Source organism: Ambystoma mexicanum, chromosome 3q (assembly GCF_040938575.1).
Source record: "Ambystoma mexicanum isolate Mex_15411 chromosome 3q, UKY_AmexF1_1, whole genome shotgun sequence".
In the NCBI taxonomy this organism is placed as follows: Eukaryota; Metazoa; Chordata; class Amphibia; order Caudata; family Ambystomatidae; genus Ambystoma; species Ambystoma mexicanum.
In genome coordinates this window covers 1172002100-1172025358 of record NC_090926.1, presented here as the reverse complement: position 1 = coordinate 1172025358, position 23259 = coordinate 1172002100, and the positions used below count along the sequence as shown (strand labels likewise).

Here is a 23259-nt window from a genome sequence, read left to right as displayed (position 1 = left end):
TGGCTTGCCCTTTTTTGAGCCTTACTCTGCTAACCTAGAAGGGGGAAGTCCTGCTCACTCCTTTGTCTTCGGGCACCCATTGAGAATACCGCCCGAGGGCGCCAGTGTGTCTGGCAAGACACCGAAACTCCTCATGTCTTTGTCCTCCAGTAGGTCTGTTTAGACCCAGTTCTGACTGGGTGCCTGGGTGCCCCCGGGACAGCCACCACCCAAGGTTTGAATGTTGCATGCATGCTGATTGACTGGGTTCCTGCATAAAAGACAAGGGTTTCGATGCTGAAGCCCAGAGTGAACCACTGGTAGAGCCATTCAAAAGAAGAGGAGGAAGTCTGCAGCTACCGCCAGTGACCGCCAAAGCCGATTGAGTGACTGTTGCTGCTCAAGCCCTCACTGTGCGACCAGGAAGATTCAGACCGGACGGCTTCCTCCCTTGGACTGGTGGGCCTAACCAGTCTCGAGACCAGCTACGGTTTGAGCCATCCCTTGAAGTGCTGCGACCTTCCAGGCCTGCAATACCCGAATACCTCTGGCACTGCTGCGGTGCATCGTCTGTTCCAGCGCGGTTCCGGCTGCAAAATCATGGTCATCTGTCTGGGCCTACAGAGACTCGATCCTGATAATACAAGCCCCCTCAGACGAGTCTGGGACCGAGAGAAGGAAGAAAGTCTGTCTGTTGACAACCGTTGCTGCTACAAAGCCTGTGTCAAACACCCAAATGCTGTGAAGATAGTCTGCTGGGCATACCTGTTGGTGAGTCTGACTGTGTGCTCCCGCCAAATGTTCTCCCTCCAGCCACCAAGGCCAGAGACCCAAATCCGAGAGGCTATCATCGCTGTTCGTCACGTTGGGGTGGACAACCCAACCGTGTTCTCACATGCTTAAGGACATCGGTCCTAGAGGCATAAATCCTTCAGGTGGCCTACCTATTACCCATTAACCCTTCAAATCCAATTTAGTTACTTGCTATGAAAAGCATCATCTCTGAATTTGACAACTTTGACAGCACCTGCCTTCCTTTGTTCTGCCATCCATGGGTCACAGTCCCCCAGTGCCACCATCTGACTTTTGAGTGAAACGTGTTTGTATATAACAATCCTAGTTTTATATAACTACAGTGTGTATGTATTTCCTTGACTAAGTGTACTCAAAGGTCTTTGTACTCGACTACAGCCCTATTCCCTCCTAGACTAAGCCTGGCTACTCGAACATAGCTACTACACCTTTTGGATAGTTCAAGCCAAACCTAAGAGTTGGAGCATATTTGTCTCAAAACCAAATACGCCTTAACTTGACTACCTCCGCCTGCAAAGGCTACCTTACCTTCTCCCGCCCTCTCTCCTCCCTCTACACCTCCGAAGGGAATACCTCTGATCTGTACCCCTCCCCGGAAGTCCTTGAAGGATGGCAACCTTCTCCATATTGCCACTCTTAACTCTCGTTCTGCTCTCAAACACTCCTCTGACATCTGCCGCCTTCTGGAAGAACTTGACCTTGATGTCCTCAGTCTCACTGAGACATGGGTCACGGCCAGCTCTGTCACTAGCTTTGACACGCTCTGACCTGACGGCTACAAGATCCTCTCAGCGCCCAGGTCTAACCGCTCTGGAGGCGGTGTAGCTCTGATCTTCCCAGAGTGGATTCCTGCCTCAAGTGTAACTCCTGGTATGACTCAGATCTTGTCACCCTAAAACGCAAGTGCAGGGTGGCCGAGAGGAAATGGCATGCTTCATGTTCATCCTCTGACAAACTGGCCTGCTGCAAAGGCAATACCGGGTCTCCGTCCTCACCAAGAAGAGAGCTGATACCCAAGCCCGCATCTCTGCGGCATCTAACAACTCAGCTGAACTCTTTAAAATCCGTAAGGAACTGGCCAATCCTACCACAGTCTCTACCTCTCCTGTACCTTCCCAGGCCCTCTGCACGGCACTGGCTTCTCACTTCATTTCTAAAACTCAAGACATCCTGTCCTCACTCTCCTCCTATCGCCTCCCTCCTTCCATTCCCTGCTCCTTCCCTGGCCCTTCTGCAGCCACCCCCCTCCCTCCTTCTCTGCCTTTCCCCTTTTCTCGGCAGACAAGGTTTCTAGACAATTCCGATCTATGAAAGTCTTGTCAAAACAGGTTCTCCCCTGTTCCTCAAGCTATCAAGGACCATATCGACTCCCTGGCTTTTGCCCTGGCTGATTTCTGCAATCACTCCTTTGCCACTGGAGTCTTCCCATCCCCCCTGAAGCACTCCCTTGTGCACCCTCTTGTGCATCTTCTTAAACCCTCTGCCGACCCCTCCTGCCTTGCTAACTATCGCCCAATCTCCATCACTCCCTTCCTGGGCAAGCTCCTGGAGAAACTGGCCATCTCCCAGCTTAATCTACACACCAAATCTGTTGGTTGTCTTCATGACCTTCAGTCTGGCTTCAGAGCTGCCAGAGCACGGAAACTGCTCTCCTGAACATCCGTGAAGACCTGCTCTCCAACCCCTACTCCAACACCCCGTGTGTCCTCAACTTGCTTGATCTCTCTTCTGCCTTTGACACTGTCAACCATGCCATCCTGCTCAACCATCTCCGTGATAACCTAGGTATCACTGGCCAGGCTCTGGCGTGGCTGACATCTTTCCTCTCTGAATGACCATCCCAGGTCCAACTCGGGTCCTTCCTCAGATATCTTTTTCTCTACCTGTGGTGTCCCCCAGGGATCTAACCTTGCTCTCTGGCTTTTCAACCAATACCTGGCACTCCTTGCCAACCGCATCGCCGCTCTCTGCCCCAACTTTCAGTGCTATGCGGATGATAGCTCATTTTCAGGCTACCCTAGGCCTCCTCCGCACCTTCCCTCATCTCCGACTGGCTGCGATCCAGGAGTGGTGTGCCGCCAATGACCTCTGCCTTAATGCCAGTAAGACTGAGATTTTACTCATTGACACACCCACCCACTCCCTCCTTCCCTGCAGCTCTCTGGCCGGCCTCTCTTGGCCCTCTTCCTGCTCCCACCTGAAAGGCTAAAAACTCAGGGTCATCTTCGACTCCACACTCCTCCTCGCCTCACATCTGTGACGTCTCTAAGAAGTCACACTACCAGCTGCACCTCCTCAGAGGTATTCTTCCTTTCCTCTCCTTCCCCCAGAAGCTCACCGTCTCCAGAGGCCTGGTTCTCTCTAGGCTGGACTATTGCAACAGCCTCGATCTAAATCTGCCTGCCTCTACTCTCCGCCCTCTGCAATTTATCCAGAACATGACTGCGAGACTTGTCCTTGGCCTCAAGCCCAGGGATCGTATCTCTCCAGGACTGAAATCTCTGCACTGGATCCCAGTGGCTACAAGGATTAAGTACAAAACCCTCTACATTGTCCACAAGGGTATCATACAAAAATGTCGCCCTCATTTGTGCGCCCCCACAGTCAATGTGACTTTGGAGGCGCACAAAATGAGGGTGACATTTACTGTGCCCAAGCAGAGCAGGGGTTGCGGGGGTGTCCCCTGCTCTTCCTGGGCACAGTAATGGGGGTCGGGAGTTATTGTTATTGTTATTTTGCATTTATATAGCGCCTTATATACCATTGGTATGGTCTGAAGGCGCTGGTAGGTTGAACGCCCTTGGGAACCGAAGTTCGGGTCAGTAGAGAGAGTAGAGAGAGTCCAAAAGGTGCGTGTGCGCACCAGGTATGTGTGCAGCTGGTGCAGAGTTCAAGTGGTAGCTGCTTCTTAGCGGTAGGTGTGGTGATTGAGAGATCAGGAGTATGTGTTCGCTCTGGCCGGCTTTATCCAGAACGAGTGTGGCTGCGTTAGGCCTGAGGAGAACGCCTGGCTGGGGGGTGTGAAACCAGCAATGTTTATTTAGAGTGATGAGGAGTGAGCGGGAGATGTAGATATGAGAACAGTTATACCGAATGGTGTCATAGTATCTCTGTGTTCTAGTTGAGTGGTGGTGTAAGGGAGAGAGTAAGCGTGGGGTGTGGTATGATGTATGTTTTTCTAAGTGCAATTGGGTACGCTTCTAAATGCAAGTGGGAACAAATTCTAAATTTAACTTTCTCAGAGAGGCTATTGGGTGCAACTTCAAATGCAATTGGGTACACTTCTAAATTCAACTTTCTCAGAGAGGCTATTGGGCACAGCTTCTAAATGCAATTGGGTACACTTCTAAATGCAATTGGGTACACTTCTAAATGCAAGTGGGTACACTTCTTGTTAGGCAGAAACCTGTGCAGTTCCCTTGGGGACCACTGCAAAAGATTTAAGACTACAGGTATAGCAGTAAACCCACTTGGTAGCAGTCTGCACCACCCAGATTTACCTGGTAGCTGTGGCTGAGCAGTCAGACTTCCCTCAAGAAGAGTTAGGCAGTATGCAAAGTATACACAATATGTACCCAGGCACAATAGCACAAGCAAACACTGACCAGAGCTTGGTTTCAAAAGTATATAGTTATTTATTTATCAAACACACATAAGTTGAAATCACTCTAGCAAGATATAGTAAAAACACTTCAAACACAGTTATAATGAAAGCAGTTTCAACCCTTACTCCTATCTAGACAACTCTAGGTTAACACCACATAATTAAAACAGAGGTGAGCGCTTAACGTTAGATGACACTCTAGTAGGTTCAAGAAAGGGATAAAAAAGAAACAGAAATGGGTTAAACACACCACTCTAAGGTCCAGAACACTTGCAATAGGCTCAAAGAAGCACAAAGTCACAGGTGAGCAAAAGTCACTAGGCAGGGCCCACTCTTAGAGTAGCCGGAGCGAAAATGTGCCCAAGATCACACTGTTATTAGGGATTCAAAGTCTTGCAAAGAGTTAGAAAGAGTTTAGAGTGGCTTAGAAAGTTTAGCCAGGGTGTTCCAGGCACTCCCAGGTTCGAAAGCCGGGGGCTAAATCTACCCCGTACAGTCGGTGGCAAGGGAAGCCAGGCGGAACACGGTACCTTAAGCGGAAAGGATCCTCCAGCGGTGGCAGTTGTTCCAGGCAGTGGCAGCAAGGCTCGACGTCGGTCAGGGGAGAAGAAGTTCTCGCTGAAGAGCAGAAGAAGAGGGTCGTTGCACTGCCCGGGAAGAAACCAGCCGCGGAGTCCTCCGGTTAAAGGGTTGTACCGACTTTCGTGGTTGGGGTAAAAGTGGTGGGGTTCCGGTTGCCGGGGTGCTTGGCACTGGCAAGGCGGCCACGAGATACCTCGAGAAGCGGAAAGAAGGTGAAAACTGGTTGTCCCCACCAGTCAAGGGAAGGAGCCACTCCGTTAAGAGTTCTCCTCGGTCGTCGGGAAAAGTGGTGAGACGGTTCAGCAGGGCTCCACCGGGTGGTGTCGTCGAAGCAGGTCGGCTCAGCTCTTCCCTCGTCGGATTCTTGGTCCTGTGGCGACTTCTGAAGTTCCAGTCCCCAAAGCTCTGCTTTTATGCAGCAAACCCCCATTCACCCAGCCTAGCTGTCACTCAAACATGCTAAGTGGTGAGCCGGCCGGCTCACCACTTGGGCCAATCAGGACGGAGTGCGACTTGAGTTACCAAGGTAACTCAGTCCAGGGTGCCTAAATCCCCCTCCACCCCTCCTAAGTACCCCAGACAGAGTGGCACCACTTTGGAGGGCTTCTGTGGAGAAGCCCGCCAAAAGTGGAACAAAGGGCTCCACTTTGGGTCAGAGTTACAGAGGCGAACGCCAACGCCATTTTTGAATCAAGTTTTGGCAAAAAGTCCCAACCGGAGTTATAATAATAAATATATAAACCGGCGGTATGTTTAAGGCTACCGTAAATAAATAATTAAATGTGTTAGCCTAAAACAATGGGAAATCCCATAGGGAAATATTCGCGGTCGAATATAAAAAGTAGTTTCCACTGCCACCAGCCAAAACTCGATCAGGGGGGACGGAGACGTGCCCCCTCGACTAACAGACCCTGGGGCAATCGAATTGCCCCAGCCAGTACGTCCACAATATGATGGTTTGTACTGGTTCTGTTCAGGATTCAAGACTAGCAAAGTCTTTGGTGACTTTACATGCCCTGGGAGACAGTAGTCAGTCCCAGGGTATGGAGTCTATGTTGGGGAGTCCCTAGGACACCCCTGGGTCACGGCACAGAGGGTGCTGTGTAACCCACATCACAAAACTACATGAGGCCCTATGGAGTAAAAGACCCCATAGCCCATTCAACACAAGGTTTAACCAAGAAAACACACTTCAACATGTCCAAGAGTGAGGGTAAAAGAGTCTCACTCTTGGCAGGAGAAAAAAAGAAACCCCAGAAATCCAGCAAAGCTGCTGGGGGACTCACTAGGTAGGGAAATTCAGCCTAAACAGAGAATTCTCCCTAACACTTCTAAATTAAACTTTCTCAGAGAGGCTATTGGGTGCAACTTCAAATGCAATTGGGTATACTTCTAAATGCAAGTGGGGACAATTCTAAATTAAACTTTCTCAGAGAGGCTATTGGGTGCAACTTCAAATGCAATTGGGTATACTTCTAAATGCAAGTGGGAACAATTCTAAATTCAGCTTTCGCAGAGAGGCTATTGGGCGCAACTTCTAAATGCAATTGGGTACACTTCTAAATGCAAGTGGGAACAATTCTAAATTCAACCTTATCAGAGAGGCTATTGGGCGCACCTTCTAAATGCAATTGGGTACACTTCTAGTTGCGGGGGTGTCCCCCGCTTACCATTTCGGAAAGCGGGGACACGTAAAAAAAAGCACCTTGCGGCATCCACTCCAACTCGCGTTAGTGGGAAGAGCTGACAACACATAAGTGTGCCACCCTAAAGGTAAGTGGGGTGGGAAGGGGTAATGCAAGCCAGGAGAAGCGGGCACAGTGATCCATATGATTACTGCACCGCGCTGTAACTGCCGTCGGCATTTTTGGCGTCGCAGTTGCGGGCGGCACAGTGATCACATAGATCCTCCACAAGGCCGGGGGCCGCAATACCTTCAACTCTCTCTTCCCAGATATTTTCCTTCTCAAGCTCTTTGCTCATCCGCCTCCAAATCCCTCAGGGTCCGTCGCTTCTCCAAGCAACAAGTTGGTGGTAGATCTCTCTCCTCGTCACGGTCCTCCCTCTGGAACAGCCTTCCTGCCTCCCCGAAACTTGAGGAGAACCATCTCCGGTTCCGGAAGCACTTCAAAACCTTCCTCTTTGCTTCTGCTTTCTCTCCCCCTCTCCCCTGCTGAATTCCTGGCTGAAACTGCACGGGCTACCTGGCCACCCTTTGTGACCTTGGGCCCAGGCCCCGCCATTTGCACGCCTGCACTGCCTCCCTGGAAACCCCCGCACCTGGGGACTGTACTCTGTATCCCTACAGTCCCCCACCAGCACTTATGTCTGCTCTTACCTTGACCTTGCCACCTTCCGGCCGTTATTTCTTATTTATTTATTCCCTTGTACTGCACTTTCCCCTCTCCCATGTACTGCACTTTCCCCTCTCCATTCCCCTTCCCACTTTTCCCCTTCCCCCTTATCATGCACTTGCACAATCTGAATGACACCTAGCCTAGTAAGATCATTCTGTCTTCCCTCCCTTGCCTCGTCGCACCTCGAAACACTTGTGTATAGGCGCGTAATAAATGCCAAATGATATCATACCAGTGAGGGTTACCATATGTGCGTAAAATGTCATTGATGTGTCTGCATCATCTAATAAGTATAATAAAGTTAGTTTACCATAACAATACAATATATTTGTAAAATGGTGTCCTGATATTGTATGTATACTCCACTGTGGAGTATATAGTTAACTACTGTTGTATATGATAATATAAGTGGGTATCAATAGTACTATTTTGTACAGAAGACAGGATATTATGTACTTTATTTGGGAGGATTAGTATTTGTCAAAGTGAGTGTGAACAATATGGAAGTGGTGACTCACTTATGTAAGTCCAAGAATGTGTGTGTTTAATTGTAATGCTGATTACATTCATTTATATAAATGTGTGCTGTAGCTGTTTTCTGTTTGGTCTCTAGCCAAAGGGTTTCTCAGCACTCTGCTTACCCTATAGTGCTCAGCAACCAAGAGGAAGTATCAACACTATATTCAATTTCTATTTGGTCTTGGATGCGCTAATAACCAAAGCCAACCTTAACACACACAAGAACAATTAAATTGATGTTTCTTCTATTTAAGTGCCAACGTGAATTGTGATCAATGTTATACTTAATTTGAATACAAGGAATCAGTAAAACGATACTGCTGTTAAAACATGCTGTGGACTACTAAATTGCCCCCCCGAGCAAAGTTTGGGCAGGCCGGGTCCCCCAAGAAGTGCCAGATGGACAGTATGTAGAAATCACTATGAACTTATGCGTGCCGTCACCGCACCCTACTCCCAGTACAGACCCTAGTCTCTCCCCACCGTACTCCCAACACTATCCCAGTGCTGCCACCCATCCTGCTCCCACCACAGTCCCATAACACAAGCATACACACATCCATACACATATTTAAATAAAAAATAAATAACCATAAACGTACTTTCTGCAGGGGCCTGCGCGTTGTTCTAAAATGCCCCGCTCCAGGTTGCTCTGCCCGTATGTGCGAGGAGGCGCAGGAGCACCCCCTCGCACATACATACATACATGCAGTGCCCCAGCCAGCATTTCCAATGAGCTGTGCAAGGCTGGCGAAGCAAAACGCCCCTAGCGTTGCATGGCTCAGTGATCATGTGCGGCTGGGGAAATGAACTGTCAAAGGCAAACAGTGTTTCCCTTTGACAGTTCAGCCAGCCCAGGCGCACTCCCTCAGCTGCAAAAATTAGCTGAGGGAGTGCTCAGTGTTTCACTGGGCTGGCTCCTCGGCTCCTCCATAATGGGTGAGTTGGCCAGTGGGTGGATACCCCCTCACCCATTATGGATGAGCCGGCAGGCTTGGACTGGACTATAGGGCAATAGGGCGATGACCGTACCAAAAATGCTAGTGTAGGCCCGTCCAAATGGGCCACTTTTTTGGCCATTGTGTGCCAGTTTGAGGAGTTACTTCATTATGCAGCTAGTAGTTTTGACCATTGTTGCTCAATAAATATTCTTTAAATATCACAATTTGTTTACATTTGAACAAAAAACATCCCCTTGGGTACTATTCAAACAGTCTGTGACTAAAGGACTGAATATCCATTTGCAACTGCTGGCCATTTTTTCACTGGTGCCTAAGACCGTTTTATGGTCCAGTCTGACCATGTGAGCTGCCCCCTCCCATTTCCTCCAATTTAAAAATATATATATATTTTTTTTACATTTCATGCTGGGCTCTCGCCCCCCCCCAACCCCTTGGGATGCGGCCACACTCCCCTGGGGGGCAGGAGGGGGCGCGCCCCACAGTTTGATTACCTCTGTCTTAAGGTAATGTATTTTTTTTAATATAACATTTTATTGATTTTACAGTCATAAACCATAAGAGATTCCCTTCATTACGTATCAATAATAATCCCACTTTGGCATACCGAACCCGCCCTGTCCATCTGATTCCCTAGAATAGTAAAATTCCCTTCTTCCCATTTGCACCAGATTCTCGGGGGCACCCTCTTGCCGTGTTTATTCACTGTTCCATGGCCATGCAAATGTCTACATCAGCGACCCATTGTTGGAACAGGGGACATTCATGGGATCCCCACAATTTCGCAATGTTGAGTTTAGCTAGTGCTGTCGTTGTGGACAGGAAATGCTTCTCACAGCGAGTAGTGAATCCTTTCCCACCAATTCCTAACGGCAGCATTATGGGGTCCAGTGGTACTTCTTGCACCAGGACTCTTGTTAATTTGTCACAGCTTTGCTGCCAGAAGCGTTGTATTTGAGGGAATTCCCACAGGATATGAATGAACGTGCCATCTTCCCTGTGACGGCAGAGACAGTTTGGGTTAGTGGCCCTGTTCCATCGATGCAGCGCAACTCTGGGATAGAGTACACTGTGCAGGATCTTGAGTTGTATCAGACGCAATCTACTGGAGATTGCCGTTTCACGTGGGAACATTAGTGCTAATATCCAGTCCTCTGGGTCAATGGTCATACATCCACCTCCCATTTCGCTTTAAGGTTAGACCGCTCTAGTGTTCCAAACGCGGTTATGACATTATACATTATAGAACTTGGTGGTTATCTGTTCCAAAGGAATATTCCGTTCCAATGGTGTACATTGTGGCATATTTGACAGTGCAGGAAGATGCATTTACAGTGAGCGGATAAGCTGGAGATAGTAATGTTCTGTGTTTGGTAGAGCATATCTGGTCTTAGTTCTTCAAAGGGGGTGATTACTCCCTCTGTGAGCATGGCCCCTATTGTGACCACTCCGGCCTCCAACCATGCTGGCCAGATCGGCAGTTTGTCTATATCGGGGAGATTATCGTTCCTCCATAAGGGTTATACCGGAGTCAGCTTCTTCCCCCAACCAATATGTCTGTGGGCTTCTCTCGAGACCAGTGCAATATTTGTCGTCCTGGTGGGGTGAAAACTTCCAAGGGGTTGATATAGGCACATGAATGGTGACATATTCTGTAGTCCCATGAATTCCGCGGTTGCCATGAAGGAGATCGTTAATGATCATCATTGTGGTAACCCGATTCTGACAGCCCCCCGCCCTCCCAAACAGAGCGTTGTAACGTGTGAAGGGCAATCTGTGGGTGCCCCTCCTCCCCAAACCAGACCTCTCAGCATTCTCTCTATTTTGTGAAATTCCAAGTTTGGAATGCTCTGAGGGGCGTTTTGTAAGATGTATAAGAAGTGTGGAAGTGCTAGCATTTTGAAAAGGGCTGCCCTTCCCACCAAGGTCAGTGGAAGCAGTGTCCAGTGTTGGACATCAGCCGCAAACCGTGCAGTAACTGGGTATAGGTTATTGGCGAGATATTCTGAGGGATCTGTTGTCACTTGTATTCCTAAGTAGCGGTAGTTTCGTGCATGCTTGGTGGTTCCTCCCTCGTATGTGTGCAGTCTAGCGTCACATCCATGACATCATTTAAATCACATGGGTCTGGTCGATGATTTGTAATTATGGGTATTATGTTATCGAGTGGTTCTGCAGTTCGTTGGGGGGGGCGCATATACCGCAAGTATCCCAATGGATTCTCCCCATATTGGGCCTTGTAATAGCCCAAATCTACCTCTGGGATCCTGTTCTACCAAGGTTAGAGTGCAGGGAAGTAGTTTGTGTAGTTAAATCAAGACCCTCTAGAGCCCATTGTGAAGCCTGTGTGAACCTCTGTGCCGTGATTTGGTCTACGAAAGAGGGTGCATGCTGTGACAGTCGGGTGTGTCTCGGTGAGGAGGACCATATCAGGCAAAGGCTTATTAAGGAATTGGGTAACTAGGGGTCGCTTGATCCCAGAACCCAGGCAGTTAACGTTCCATGTAAGGAGTTTAAGAGAGCTTTGTTTATTGCTAGCCATTTCTGGCCCGGTAGCAAGGGTGTTGCTGCGTTTCCAGTGGTACATAGGGATTATCTTATCTGTATGCCTAGTGGTATGTGAATGTGTGGTTGGTTCAGTCAAATTTACATGAAAACAAGAGCTATCCCAACGATCATCCTCCAACCCAACCTCAAGTATCTGTCGCCCGAACATTCAGTGATAGCCAAAATAGCCGGCTGCCAGTGTTAGAACTTAGAACATATTATGCCCAAATTAATCTATGGTGCATCTATGATTAAACAGAGAAATCGTGCAAATGAAACAAACTTGGGAGGGTGTGTTGAGTTGCATAGTGGCTGTCAGGTTCCCGGCAGCTCCACAGTTTATCGGTTACAGAGTATGTGTATTCCTCTGCCCACTGGTAGGCGAGCATCTGCTAGCAGCGTCCGCATCACTCCAAATTTGTCTGCTCTATTTCACTTAGGTGTTGCCTGCAGGAGCAGCGAGGGTTGGGTCCTGCACCTCCATCAATTGTTCCAGAAGAGGGGTCCGTCCCGGGCGGGACTGGACCCAGGTTTGTTGTTTTCCTTGTTCTTTTTTGCCACCCAGTAGCCTTCCACGTGCAAATCGGCCCATTTCCAAGCTTCACGAGGGTCAGTAAAATGTAGCATGGTACCCTTGTGGTCCGTCTTCAGCTGTGCCGGAAATAGCAGGCCATATTTAACATTGATGGAGTGCAAGCGTATTTTGAGTTGGTCAAAGGATTGTCTGGCGCGTTGCACATCCCTGGTGTAATCCGGGGAAAAAAATCTGGGATCCATTGTAGGTAATTAACCACTTTGCTCGGGCCATGTGTAGCAGTGCATCGCAATCCCTATCATTTAGCAGTTAGGCGATAAGCATGTGTGGTGGTGCACCTGGGATAGGCCGTCTGATGGCATACAATGAGCTCTTTCGATGGGAATTTTTTTTAGAGGTGGTCTTGGGTGCAAATATATTAGCCAGCCACTGTTCGAGAAAGAGCTCCATATTTGGCCCCTCCGCCTTTTCGAGTAGACCCAGGATGCACACATTGTTACACTGCGACCTGCCCTCTGTCGATGCGGTCTTCCATCGTCTTCATACGCGCCAGTGCCCTCAACATTTGCTGTTCCATTGTGTGGAGGCCTTCCTCTGTCCCAGAAATGTGACATTCTGCCTCTCCGATAAGAGGACAGTTTCTGAAGATCCTGGCGCAGAAGCGAGACCACTGCACTGATGCCGTCCATTTTCCTTTCCATGGAGGAGCGGGAGCCAGCTATGGCGGCCATCACATCTTTAAGGGAGAGGTTTTCTTCCAGTACCGCAGCCTCGCATTGTGGTGCTTGTTCAGCAGTATGAGCAGTGGCAGCTGTCGCATACTGCTCCATTTTGCTCTGTGTGGAGGCCCTTGACTGCTGTTCTTTACGCGATACCTGCGTGGGCATCTATTTAGACTCTGGGGAGGTTAATTTCCTATGGAGCATCCCGTGCACATGTAAGGGAGTGTGTGACTATTAGAGGTAGATGAGGAATGTGTTTGTGTTATATTCCCAGTCAGTCTGGTGCAGAGTCAAATGAGGTTCACATAGTTCCGCCGCTGTCCGGGTTCAGGCTTCCAATTATAACCAGGCAAATGTCTTTCAGAGCCACGTTCAGCCTTCGGCTCAGTTTGAGAAGCCCGGTCACGAAACACAGTTGGTGCGCGGCATGTCCCGTCAAGTGCAGCGTGCCTCCTGAGCGTAATATGCTAGGTGCTATACACCGTTCCTCACCCAGGCCTAGCCTCCTCTCCCAGCACACTGCAGCAGCCCTTGCCACAGTTCGTAGGGATACTTACCGGAGTGTCCTTAGATGCTCTTTGTTAGCGTATCCGGGTCCTCCATCGACTCCACAGCTGTTCACTACCGGGATCCAACTGCAGCAGCGGAGCACGGATTGCACTGGAAACCTGTGACTCATCTCAACCCCGGGCGGGAGGTTCTTGTCTTGCGGGCGCAAGTGTGGTTACGGGGTCCGTGTCCATAGGTAATCAGAATCTTGAACTCTGCCATCCAGTTGGTCTTCTTGTTCCTTCGTTCACTGACCCGGGATCAGGCGTTGTGCATTGTCTTGTCTCTGGGGTTGTCCCGATGTGGTTGAGGGTTGTCAAATGAGCAGTATCTCCGGATCCTTCTATCCCGGCGGTGCCAGACGGTTTGGCGTCACAGCGCCTCCAGGCCCAGTGCCTCGGCGGGCTGGCTTGATCCTCCTTCCCGATGTAGTTGTGCGGTTCCGTTTCTCATCAGACAGATGCCCTTCTCGTCGTCCTCCCGTATGTTACCAGGATTTGGGCTAAGATGTGTCACATTCCATACATCTGGCACACGGACCACAGGATGCCCACCAATCCGTCCTCAGAGGCAGGGTAGCACAATCCCGCAGGTGGATGACAAAATAGCGGATTATGCGGCCGACGCAGCGCACCGCAGGGAAGGTTCTCCCATCTCGATTTCGGCCGGTGTTATAACATTCTGTGCTCAATCAGGTGTGATTTCCATCAGACGTGGATTTTCAAACGGACAAGTGGACAGAGAGGCAGGATATTAATCAAGATGCCTCAGCTCCTATGGAGCTGCCGGCAGATACGTCCGCCCTTTGCCATCGCGCAACAGCGCCCCCATCTTAGTGTAATTGTCAATGGTTTTTACTTATGCCATGTTTAAGCTATAGTGGAGTGGGAAATCATCTGCTGAATTTGCACTACAAATATCTCCCAGAATTTTGTAATTAATATTTTTCTTGGTCTTTGACAATTCTTCCTTTTTATGCTCTCGTGTGATATTTTGCTGGTACACATTTTGATGAAATGGAAATCATGAAAACGCTGAAGCTTTGAATTGTGATTTCACCATGTTTTAAGATAAGGTGTTATTCTTGAACCCTGATGCATGAAGTTGAATATATAGGTTGATCACGTTTTTGCAATGGAAAAGGTTGGTTGTTGCAATTTGTAAGTTTGAGTCTGCAGTGTGCAAGATGGATAATTAAAATGTTTGCAGTTAAGACTACCTAAGTTGAATATTAAATAAAAGGATATGATGTTTAATGTACACATGCTTTACAAATGTATACTCTGGTTGACTAGAAGGATTGTGGGTAGCAAACACACAATAATTATCATAGGAATGTTATAGGAGGTTTTGTTTGATTAAAAAAAAAAAGGTGTAATACTACGACAGTTACTAGACGGTGAACTATGCATTTCATGCGATTCTTAATCCGATCCAAGGTGCAAAATGTCTTCGTAAGTAACATTTCAGTACCAAGTCCAACACCTAGAACTTGTTTCTTTCGACGGAAAGAGTAGGATACAGAAGTTGTCATATATGGCCTTGGCTATTGCCGTCCTCGGAGAGCAAGAGCTACTAATGCCAGATCCATATGAGACCCGTTCGTGAATGGTGTCTGGATTCATACATGAAACCACACCTGGAGATGGAAAGCCCACAAAGACCCCTGCGAAAGTTGCAAGAGGCAGCCCACCAGCGATGGGGTGACCACCCACAGTTTGAATGTGATTGATAGCATAGATACCCTCTGAGCAGCAATTTCCCATATAACCTAGGCATCTGCGTCTTTACATCACCTATCATGGGTATGAGTCCTGATGCACAATGATTGATGTGAATGTCTAATTATTGCAGCTCGGTGCTGACATGCTTTCACTATTTCAGGGCCATCCATTCATGGAAAGTCTAAGAGAGAACAAGCCATTGCTGTGGAGTATTATACTTTCAGGACTTGCTATTGTGGGACTTTTGTCTGGATCGTCACCAGAATTCAACGAACAGTTTGGCCTGGTGGATATTCCCATGGAGGTAAGATAAACTGGCCTGCTCTATTGGGGAAATGGTACACATGTAAATGGAAATGGTTGTTTGAAGTGTTGTCCATCCTCAAAGGGTACATAATAGTTGAATACAACCCTGAAAGTCTATATGGTTAGACCCACTCCTACTGTTCACCAGTGAGAATTAAGCATCCATGCATATGACTATTATTAAAAAACGATAAGTAAAATTCCGGCAACGAACAGGACAACACAGAAACGGACAACCACTGCTTGGGCATCATTTCATTTATAGTGCTGTGATAGAAGATTCAAAAGCCCAGAATAGTAAGATAACTCTGGCTTTCTTTCATGGATACAGGCAGATCAAGCATAGGTCAGTGGCACCTAGGCTGCCTCCTTCAACCACCTTCTTTCAGAATCCCACCAACCTCCCATAAGCACACACTCCTGGGTATTCTCTTGAGCCTTGTGTTCCTGAAAGACGGACCTGAATAACAAGAAAATCATGCATAATCCGTCTACCACATAACACCCCCCCCCCTTCACAACTTGCATTGAACAGGACTACCTTCCTTCTGTAAGCATACCATTCCGGCCACCCTCCCCTTATTACGGATTTTGCATCATCAGTTACCATAGCATCTTAAAACACCCTCACCACCTTTTGCAGACCCCAGAACCTGCTCTTGGTCTTGGGTATGACACAGCATTTTGTGTCACTTGCTAGCTCGCCTTCCTATACGTTTCCCTCTTCGCCATATTGAGCATATTGTACCTTTTCCTACATGAGCTCCTTCTTATTCTGAACATTCTGTCTAAGGTATTCCACATTCCATTCAATAAATATTGCTCGGGCCCAGCCACGTGGCACACACTGCAGTGTGCGACTTCCTCCTACGCAACACTGCACATGGTATCGGACTGAAAGCATGCAGGGCCAGCCTGTATGCGCAGACCATTTTGTCCAACGCCTCCTCCCAACACACTTACACTAATCACCATCCTAGTGGCTTGCATAATAATGCAGTTAAATCGCCCTACCGATAGGTTCGGGAGATAAAGTATTGTTTTGTGGTGTGCAACACCCACACCCATTGTGCGGGAATATCTTACCTGGAAACCCTTCCCTTGAAACACTTAATCCAGACAATTCACCACAGCTTTTGAATCCGCTTTGTGTGCAACATCCACTGACTTGGAATAAATATCAACAAGTACTATGATAACTTCTTTCTTCTCCTCAACCCATCAAGTGGTCACAATATGTCCAGAGTGACAAACTCCCTGGGCATGCTGGGCAGCACCAAATGTCTCAGTAGTTGAACACGGTTTTTCAAGGATCTGCGTTACTCCCTAATGACCACACATCCTTTTACCATCTCCTCCAGCTCAGTCTATTCCGGACCACCAATAATATCCAGAGTCTCCTGTTTTTGTCTTTCCAAGGTGACCCTTATGTCCCCTCCTCCGAATCCCAACGGGAGGCAAAAACGAGCCTCCCTTACACAAGTATCCCTCTTCAACAATTAATTTTTGATTATTTTTTTTGTAGCTTCTCCCTCTGCAGGTCCCCTCCAGGCTAGCTCCACTAACCTTATAACCTCTCTAAGGATGGTGTCATCTCTCATGACCCCCTCCCAATCCTCCCTACTGATCACTCTGTGTTAGGGAGAATTCTCTGTAAGGCTAATTTCCCGAACCTAGTGAGTCCCCCAGCAGCTTTGCTGGATTTTTGGCATTTTTTTTTTTCTCTCCTGCTAAGAGTGACATTCTTTTGGTCCACCTCTTAGACATGATTTGAGGTGTTCCTTTAACTTTCCATGTGTTTTATGGGCTATGGGGTCTTTTACTCCATAGGGTCTCGTGTTTTTTTGATGTGGGTTACACAGCACCCTCCGTGCCGTAACCCAGGGATGTCGTAGCGACCCCCCAACATAGACTCCATACCCTGGGACTGACTACTGTCTCCCAAGGCATGTAAAGTTACCATTGGCTTTGCTAGTCCCAAATTATGAACAGAAACCAGTACAATACGGTTGTTATTTTTTGCCTCGATTCTAAAATGGCGTTTGTGTTCTCTTCTGTGACTCCAACCCAAGTCGAGCCCTTTGTTCCACATTTTGGCGGGCTTCTCCACAGAAGCCTCCAAAAGTGGTGCCACTCTGTCTGGGTACCACAGGGGGTGCTGGAGGGGGTTTAGGCACCCTGGACTGAGTTACCTTGGTAACTCAAGTCGCACTCTGGTGTGATTGGCCCAAGTGGTGAGCCGGCCGGCTCACCACTTAGCATGTTTGATTGACAGCTAGGCTGAGTGAGTGGGGGTGTGCTGCATAAAAGCAGGGCTTTGGGGACTGGAACTTCAGAAGTCGCCACAGGACCTAAGAATCCGAGGAGGGAGAAGCTGAGCCGACCTGCAACGACACCACCGGTGGAGCCCTGCTGAACCGTCTCACCACTTTTCCCGACAACAAGGAGATCTCCAGTCCGGAGAGTCTTCTTACTTTGACTAGTGGGGATAACCAGTTTTGCCCTCTTTTCACCTTCCTGGAACCTCTCGTGGCCGCCTTGCCCATGCCAAGCACCCCGGCAACCGGAATACCACGGTTTACCACTACTGCAAAGAGAAGGGTAGTACCTTTTAACCGGAGGACTCCGTGCCTGGTTTCTTCCCTGGCAGTGCAACGACCTTCATCATTCCTCCACGGCGAGACCTCTTCTTCCTCTGGACGAAACACTGACTTGCACCTGCTGCCAGGAACAACTGCCCCCGCTGGAGCTTCCTTCACACTTAAGGTACTGTGTCCCGCCTGGCTTTCCTTGCAACAGATCGTTCGGGGTGACAGTAAAGCCTCAACTTTCTAACCTGGGCTGGCCTGGGACAACCTAGCTAACTTTGCCTGACTTTAATTTCATCCTTTTTGCACAAACTACCTACAAGACTCTTGGGGCATAACCCCACTGTGTGAACCTGGACCCCTTCTGTGTGCTCTCTCCAAGAGTGGGCCCTGCAATCGACTTTCTTGCTCTCCAGTAGAACTCTGCCTATCCTGCCTGACTGTGGTTCTTTGTAAAAGTATTGAAACTTGTGTGCTTCCTTAACTCTGCCTTTTTTCTCCCTTTCTTTACAACTTATTGAGTGTCATCTTATGTTAAGCGCTCATCTCTGTCTGAAAATAAGTGGTGTTTCTCACTAAGACTTGTCTAATAAATGAATAGGGTTGTATATATATATATATATATATGATGGTGACTGTGTGCTGAATTTACTCACCTCGTTTTTGCTAGTGTAAATTACAAGTGTGTTTCTAAATAAATAATGATATACTTTTACACCAAAGCTCTGTTCAGTGTTTGTTTGTACTACTGTGTCTCTGTACCTATTGTGTATATTCTGCATACTGCCCAACTCTTCTTGAGGGAAGTCTGACTGCTCAGCCACAGCTACCAAGTGAAGCTGTGTGGTACAGACTGCTACCAAGTGGGTTTACTGCCAAACACCTGTAGTCTTAAATCTTTTGCAGTGGTCCCTAAGGGAACTGCACAGGTTTCTGCCTAACACTCTGCAGCACACCTGGTAAAATTGTCCTTCTACTTCACTGCCCAGGACAAATAATCAGCCTAAACTTTTTCTTTCCTTGGTACATGCGCAGCAGAATATTAATGCCCAGCAAGAATGTGTACCAGCGCATAACAAGGCCAAGCTGCTTGCTCTCTGTAGCTCTCCGCTGCTCGACAGCGCAGATCTGTGTCCAGCAACTCTACACAAGGTAAGTGGTACTCTCCCACCCGCCTTAGTCCCGCTCGCACAGACCCAATCACTTCCAGAAATGAGCGAGTTCGCTCACGATTAGTGCACCGCCCTACCCGCACCGCCACCCCGACCCTGGCCAGCAGGTTTGCGTGCCTATGTTCTAGGTTGGCCCGCCCCCTAGCCATATGTCTCATTACCGCCCCTTCATCCAACCAGCGTATTACCGGCGCACCTAGCGCACCCACCAAGGCGGGATCCTCACTCGGACTGCCATGCGTGCAGTTACACTGTGGGTGTAAGAAAACACCCTCTGTCAGCATCTGCCACTAGGGACACCCATGGACTCGCAGTAGCGGCACCGAATGTTGCATGCATGAGGACCACAGTGTCACCCGTTATGGCCAAGCTCCTGCTCACCCGCACGCCAAGACGCCTTCACGGGCCAGGTTCCTCCATCAAAACAATTGCAAACACAAGGCACTTGCCTCCCGCTAATAACCAGTTGCACTCTGCCAATGCCTGGTCTCGCGAAGCATGATTCCATGCCTCGCACTGACACTGCTATTACCTTTCACTGTCCGGCTAGCAATACCACTGTACCTTGTGCTGCCTCTGATGTTACCCTGCACTGCCCTGCCAATGCTTTTACTGCACCTTGTGCTGCCTCTGTTACCTCGCACTGTCACGCGATTGATACCACTCCGCCTTGCGTCACCACCAACATCACCACCCATGACTCCATACCACCTGTCCTCATCCCACAGATGTCTTCTGTCACAGCTACAGCACACATGGCCAGTTTCGCCCCTTCCGCACCCATACTCATTGCACCTGACCATCTGAACATTGCCCATGGCCCGCCTACTTCCACCTTGCTCTACCTGGCGGATGCCACACTTAATTGTGCCCTCATTAACTGCCAGTCTCTACCTGCACATGCACTAGACGTGCACGACCTCATTAGTAGTAAGTCTTGACCTACTTTTCCTCAGTGAGACATGGCTCAATGAGACGTCTGGCCCTGCCCCCACACTCGCCATTCCTGAAGGCTACACTCTTTACTGACAAGTCTGCTCCTCTCATTTGGGTGGCGGGGTAGGGGTCATCGCCAAGGACTCTCTCCCGATTAGAAAGATGCAAGGGGACCTTGATCAAAGCTCTGACTACCTCCTGCTCAAACTGAAAGTTGTCCCACAACTGCACAATAGCCTTTCACGTTGTGTACCGCCTCCCTGGACCTACTGCTGACTTTCAGGAAGCCCTTATCCACTCCCTTTCAGATAACCTAAAATAAACTTCCAAAATCATACTTCTTGGTGATCTCAATTTAGGACTAACAACCCTAATGACTCCCACGCCAATGCCATCCACAAAGCACTCTCTACACTTGCATTCTCCCAAGCTATCTCTCAGCCAACCCATATCAAGGGCCGCTTGGTGAGGTAGGCAGTTGACATCCGGGACTGGATGATGGCTAGGTAATCGGAGATGAGTGATGTCATGTGCGCTCTTTACACATGTACAACTGAGTATTGACCGTGTATTGGTGAATTGCTATATTATCTTTGGGGATAGTGCTCAGAGGCGCCATGTAAAGGTTAAAAAAGGATTGGTGAGAGGATGGATCCTTTGGGTGGACTCCATAGGAGACCCATAGTCGGTTAGAACACAGCAAGTTAATCTGGACAACCTGGTGTCTGCCCCAGAGGTAAGCCAATTCCGGACAGTGCCAAAGGATCCCATCCTGTCAGCAAGGAGGGAAACAGTGATGCAGTGGTTGATGGTGTTGAATGCAGCCGAGAGGTCAAGGAGGAGGAGGAGGCATGAGTTACCCTTATCCATAATTCTAGTGGATTCTTTCCACCCACTGATTCCTCATATAGAATATCACTATCCTAGCTCAGCTGTTCTCTGGAAAACTGTCCACCACAAGGGGGTGCTGCATGGCTCTGTGTTGGCTCCATCCAATGCCTCTGCACCGATTAGGACATCTCGGCCAGAATATACAGTGGCGCGTGACCTCAGTTCATTTTTTCCATGCAATGTTCAGTGATCTGCACACAGTCATCGAGCTACCTACTTTTTCAAAGTATGCCATGCCTAGCCGTGTGTGGACTGCGGCCAGCAAATATCTGTCTCAGGACTGTACCGGATTTGCTTAAATTGCTTGGGCGGGAGCATGACACCCAGGATTGTGGGTCATGGTAGTAAATTGCATCTGAGGGCCTGGGAGAGCACTGCGAAGAGTGAGGCTTCTCTCTCGAGGTCACATGGTGCGGAATGACGCTCCGAAGAGCCAACTGGTTCGGCAAGGCAAAGGACAAGAAGCAGTATCCGAAGAGGTCCTGGCAACGAGCGAGTACTCGCACCAACATGAGTCTTCTCCAGGGAGTCACCTGAGCATCCAGCGCGGATATCCTACCCAGACCTGAACGCCCAAGGAATGGGAGATTTTGTACCTGAAGATATTGGACATCTTCGCCAAGGTCCCGTGGCTCTGGCCTCTGGGCCTCTGATGCAGGGGCAGTCAGCTCTCACCCCGGAGGGTCCCAATGTTTGTGTTGCGACCGGCCAAGTACTGTGGTAGGTCAGGAGGAGACAGACCAGTTTTTGTCAATGAGATTCTTTTATGAAAATAAGTGAAAAAGGCCTCCCTGCCCCCTAATCTGTGGGTTTCGCTGCCTAACCAAACAAAGGTTCTCGTCTTTTGTGATGTCTAAAGTATCACAAAAGAACGTACAGTAGATAAGAAATCTGATTTTACGAGAAGCAGTGACCATGATGGGTGAAGTGCTAGAATGGAGACGGAGGAAGTGAGCTACAGAGGCAGGTTAGAGGCGTGGAAAAAATGGCAGCTAGCAGGCAGTTGAGAGGTAGGTTAAGAGGGTGACTCTGAGGCGAGGTGCTAGGATTTTGGTATGGTTTGGAACAAATCCGTGTGGACTGTTTCTCAATGTCTGGGGGAAGAGAATCCCATGCAAGTGGAGCAAGAAGCAAGACATGGTGGAAGTGAGAGTAAGCACAGGGTGCGGGAGGGGCTACAAGGGTAGCTGAGGCAGAGATTAGAGGCCGAGCAGTGGAAGCAAGAGGAAGCACAGGGATGGTGAGGGGCCACAAGGGTAGTTGAGGGGGCAGAGCAGAGATTATGAGAAGGCTTGTAGAGTTGGATACAGGAGGAGGATGTGCCTTACCGTGGATAGATTTGTGAACCTGGAGAAGAAATTTAAATCTGGCCCTGTTTTGCATCATCAGCAATCCAGCCTGGTGATGGTACGAGGAAGTAGGTGTGAAGTGAGGGAGTTTGAAAAGTCCAGGTAGCAACGTTAATGATCTTGTCGAGAGTACAGAAGGCATAGTTGGGGAGACAAAAGGTGGTGCTGGCAGAGTTGTCCAGTTTAGAGAAGACGAGTGGCACTTGAGAGTTCTTCAGTAGCTTATCCGTTGCCATTGGTTGCAGTTTCAGGGCCAAATGTCGACCCCTTATAGGTCTCGGTTCAGGTGGCTTGGGATCTTGTGTGGTGAGCCGTATGAGACAACTTGATGAGGCGCATTGCCAACCTTGGCCCCTGGTGACAGTGGTCACTGACTGGTTGGGGCGCTCACCTGTCAGACTTTGCAGCGAGCGGTCTGTGGTCTCCGAGGCAGTCTCAGGAACACATCAACTAGCTGGAGCTAAGAACGATCGGGCTGGCCCTAGTCTCTTGCCTCCACTTTGTGAAACGCAAGACTGTGCTGATCCTGACAGACGTGGGGTCCTTGCCTCTGTGCAGAGAAGCAATGTGACACCTGATCTGGGCTCCGGAGAACAGTGTTTCTGATGGCGGCTCATCTGGCAGGATGAGAGAATGTCACAGCGGATACCTGGAGCAGACAGCCTGTGGCCCCTCACGAGGGGGAGCTCTGTTAGGAAGTTCTGGAGGAGATCTCCTGTTGGTGAACTCCTTAAGTTTACCTCTTCACTTCCAGTATCAACAGAAGTGCAAGGAGTTCTGCTCCAGGAAATTTCCTCGTCATGGAGCTCTGAGGGATCCACTGACTGTCGAGTGGAATCTCAACCTCATTTATGTGTTCACGCCGATCCCAATCATTCCGCTGGTTCGCAGGAGATTATGCCTGTTCAGGACCACAATTATCCTGATGGCCCAGACTGTGCCTGTAGAGCGTGGTAGCCGAAGTTGCTGGAAACCTCTGCCTGCCCTCCATGATGCCTTCATGCAGTCTCGTCTTGCTCTCCCTTTCAGAAGGGTGGGTCTTCCATCCGAACCTCAGAAGCCTGTACCTTCACGCTTGGCTACTGAGAGCCTGAGATACAAGGAGTGGGACTTAGTGGACGGCATCC

General features: G+C 49.0%; 1 protein-coding gene across 1 annotated transcript in view; it reads left to right on the top strand.

The window, feature by feature from the left end:
• The window catches only part of ATP13A1 (ATPase 13A1), a 547512-nt gene that overhangs the window by 495403 nt on the left and 28850 nt on the right, over positions 1-23259 (top strand). The window contains exon 25 of the mRNA XM_069604021.1: positions 15051-15194. Coding sequence (XP_069460122.1) covers positions 15051-15194 — 144 coding nt within the window. The remainder of the gene's footprint in view (positions 1-15050; positions 15195-23259) is intronic.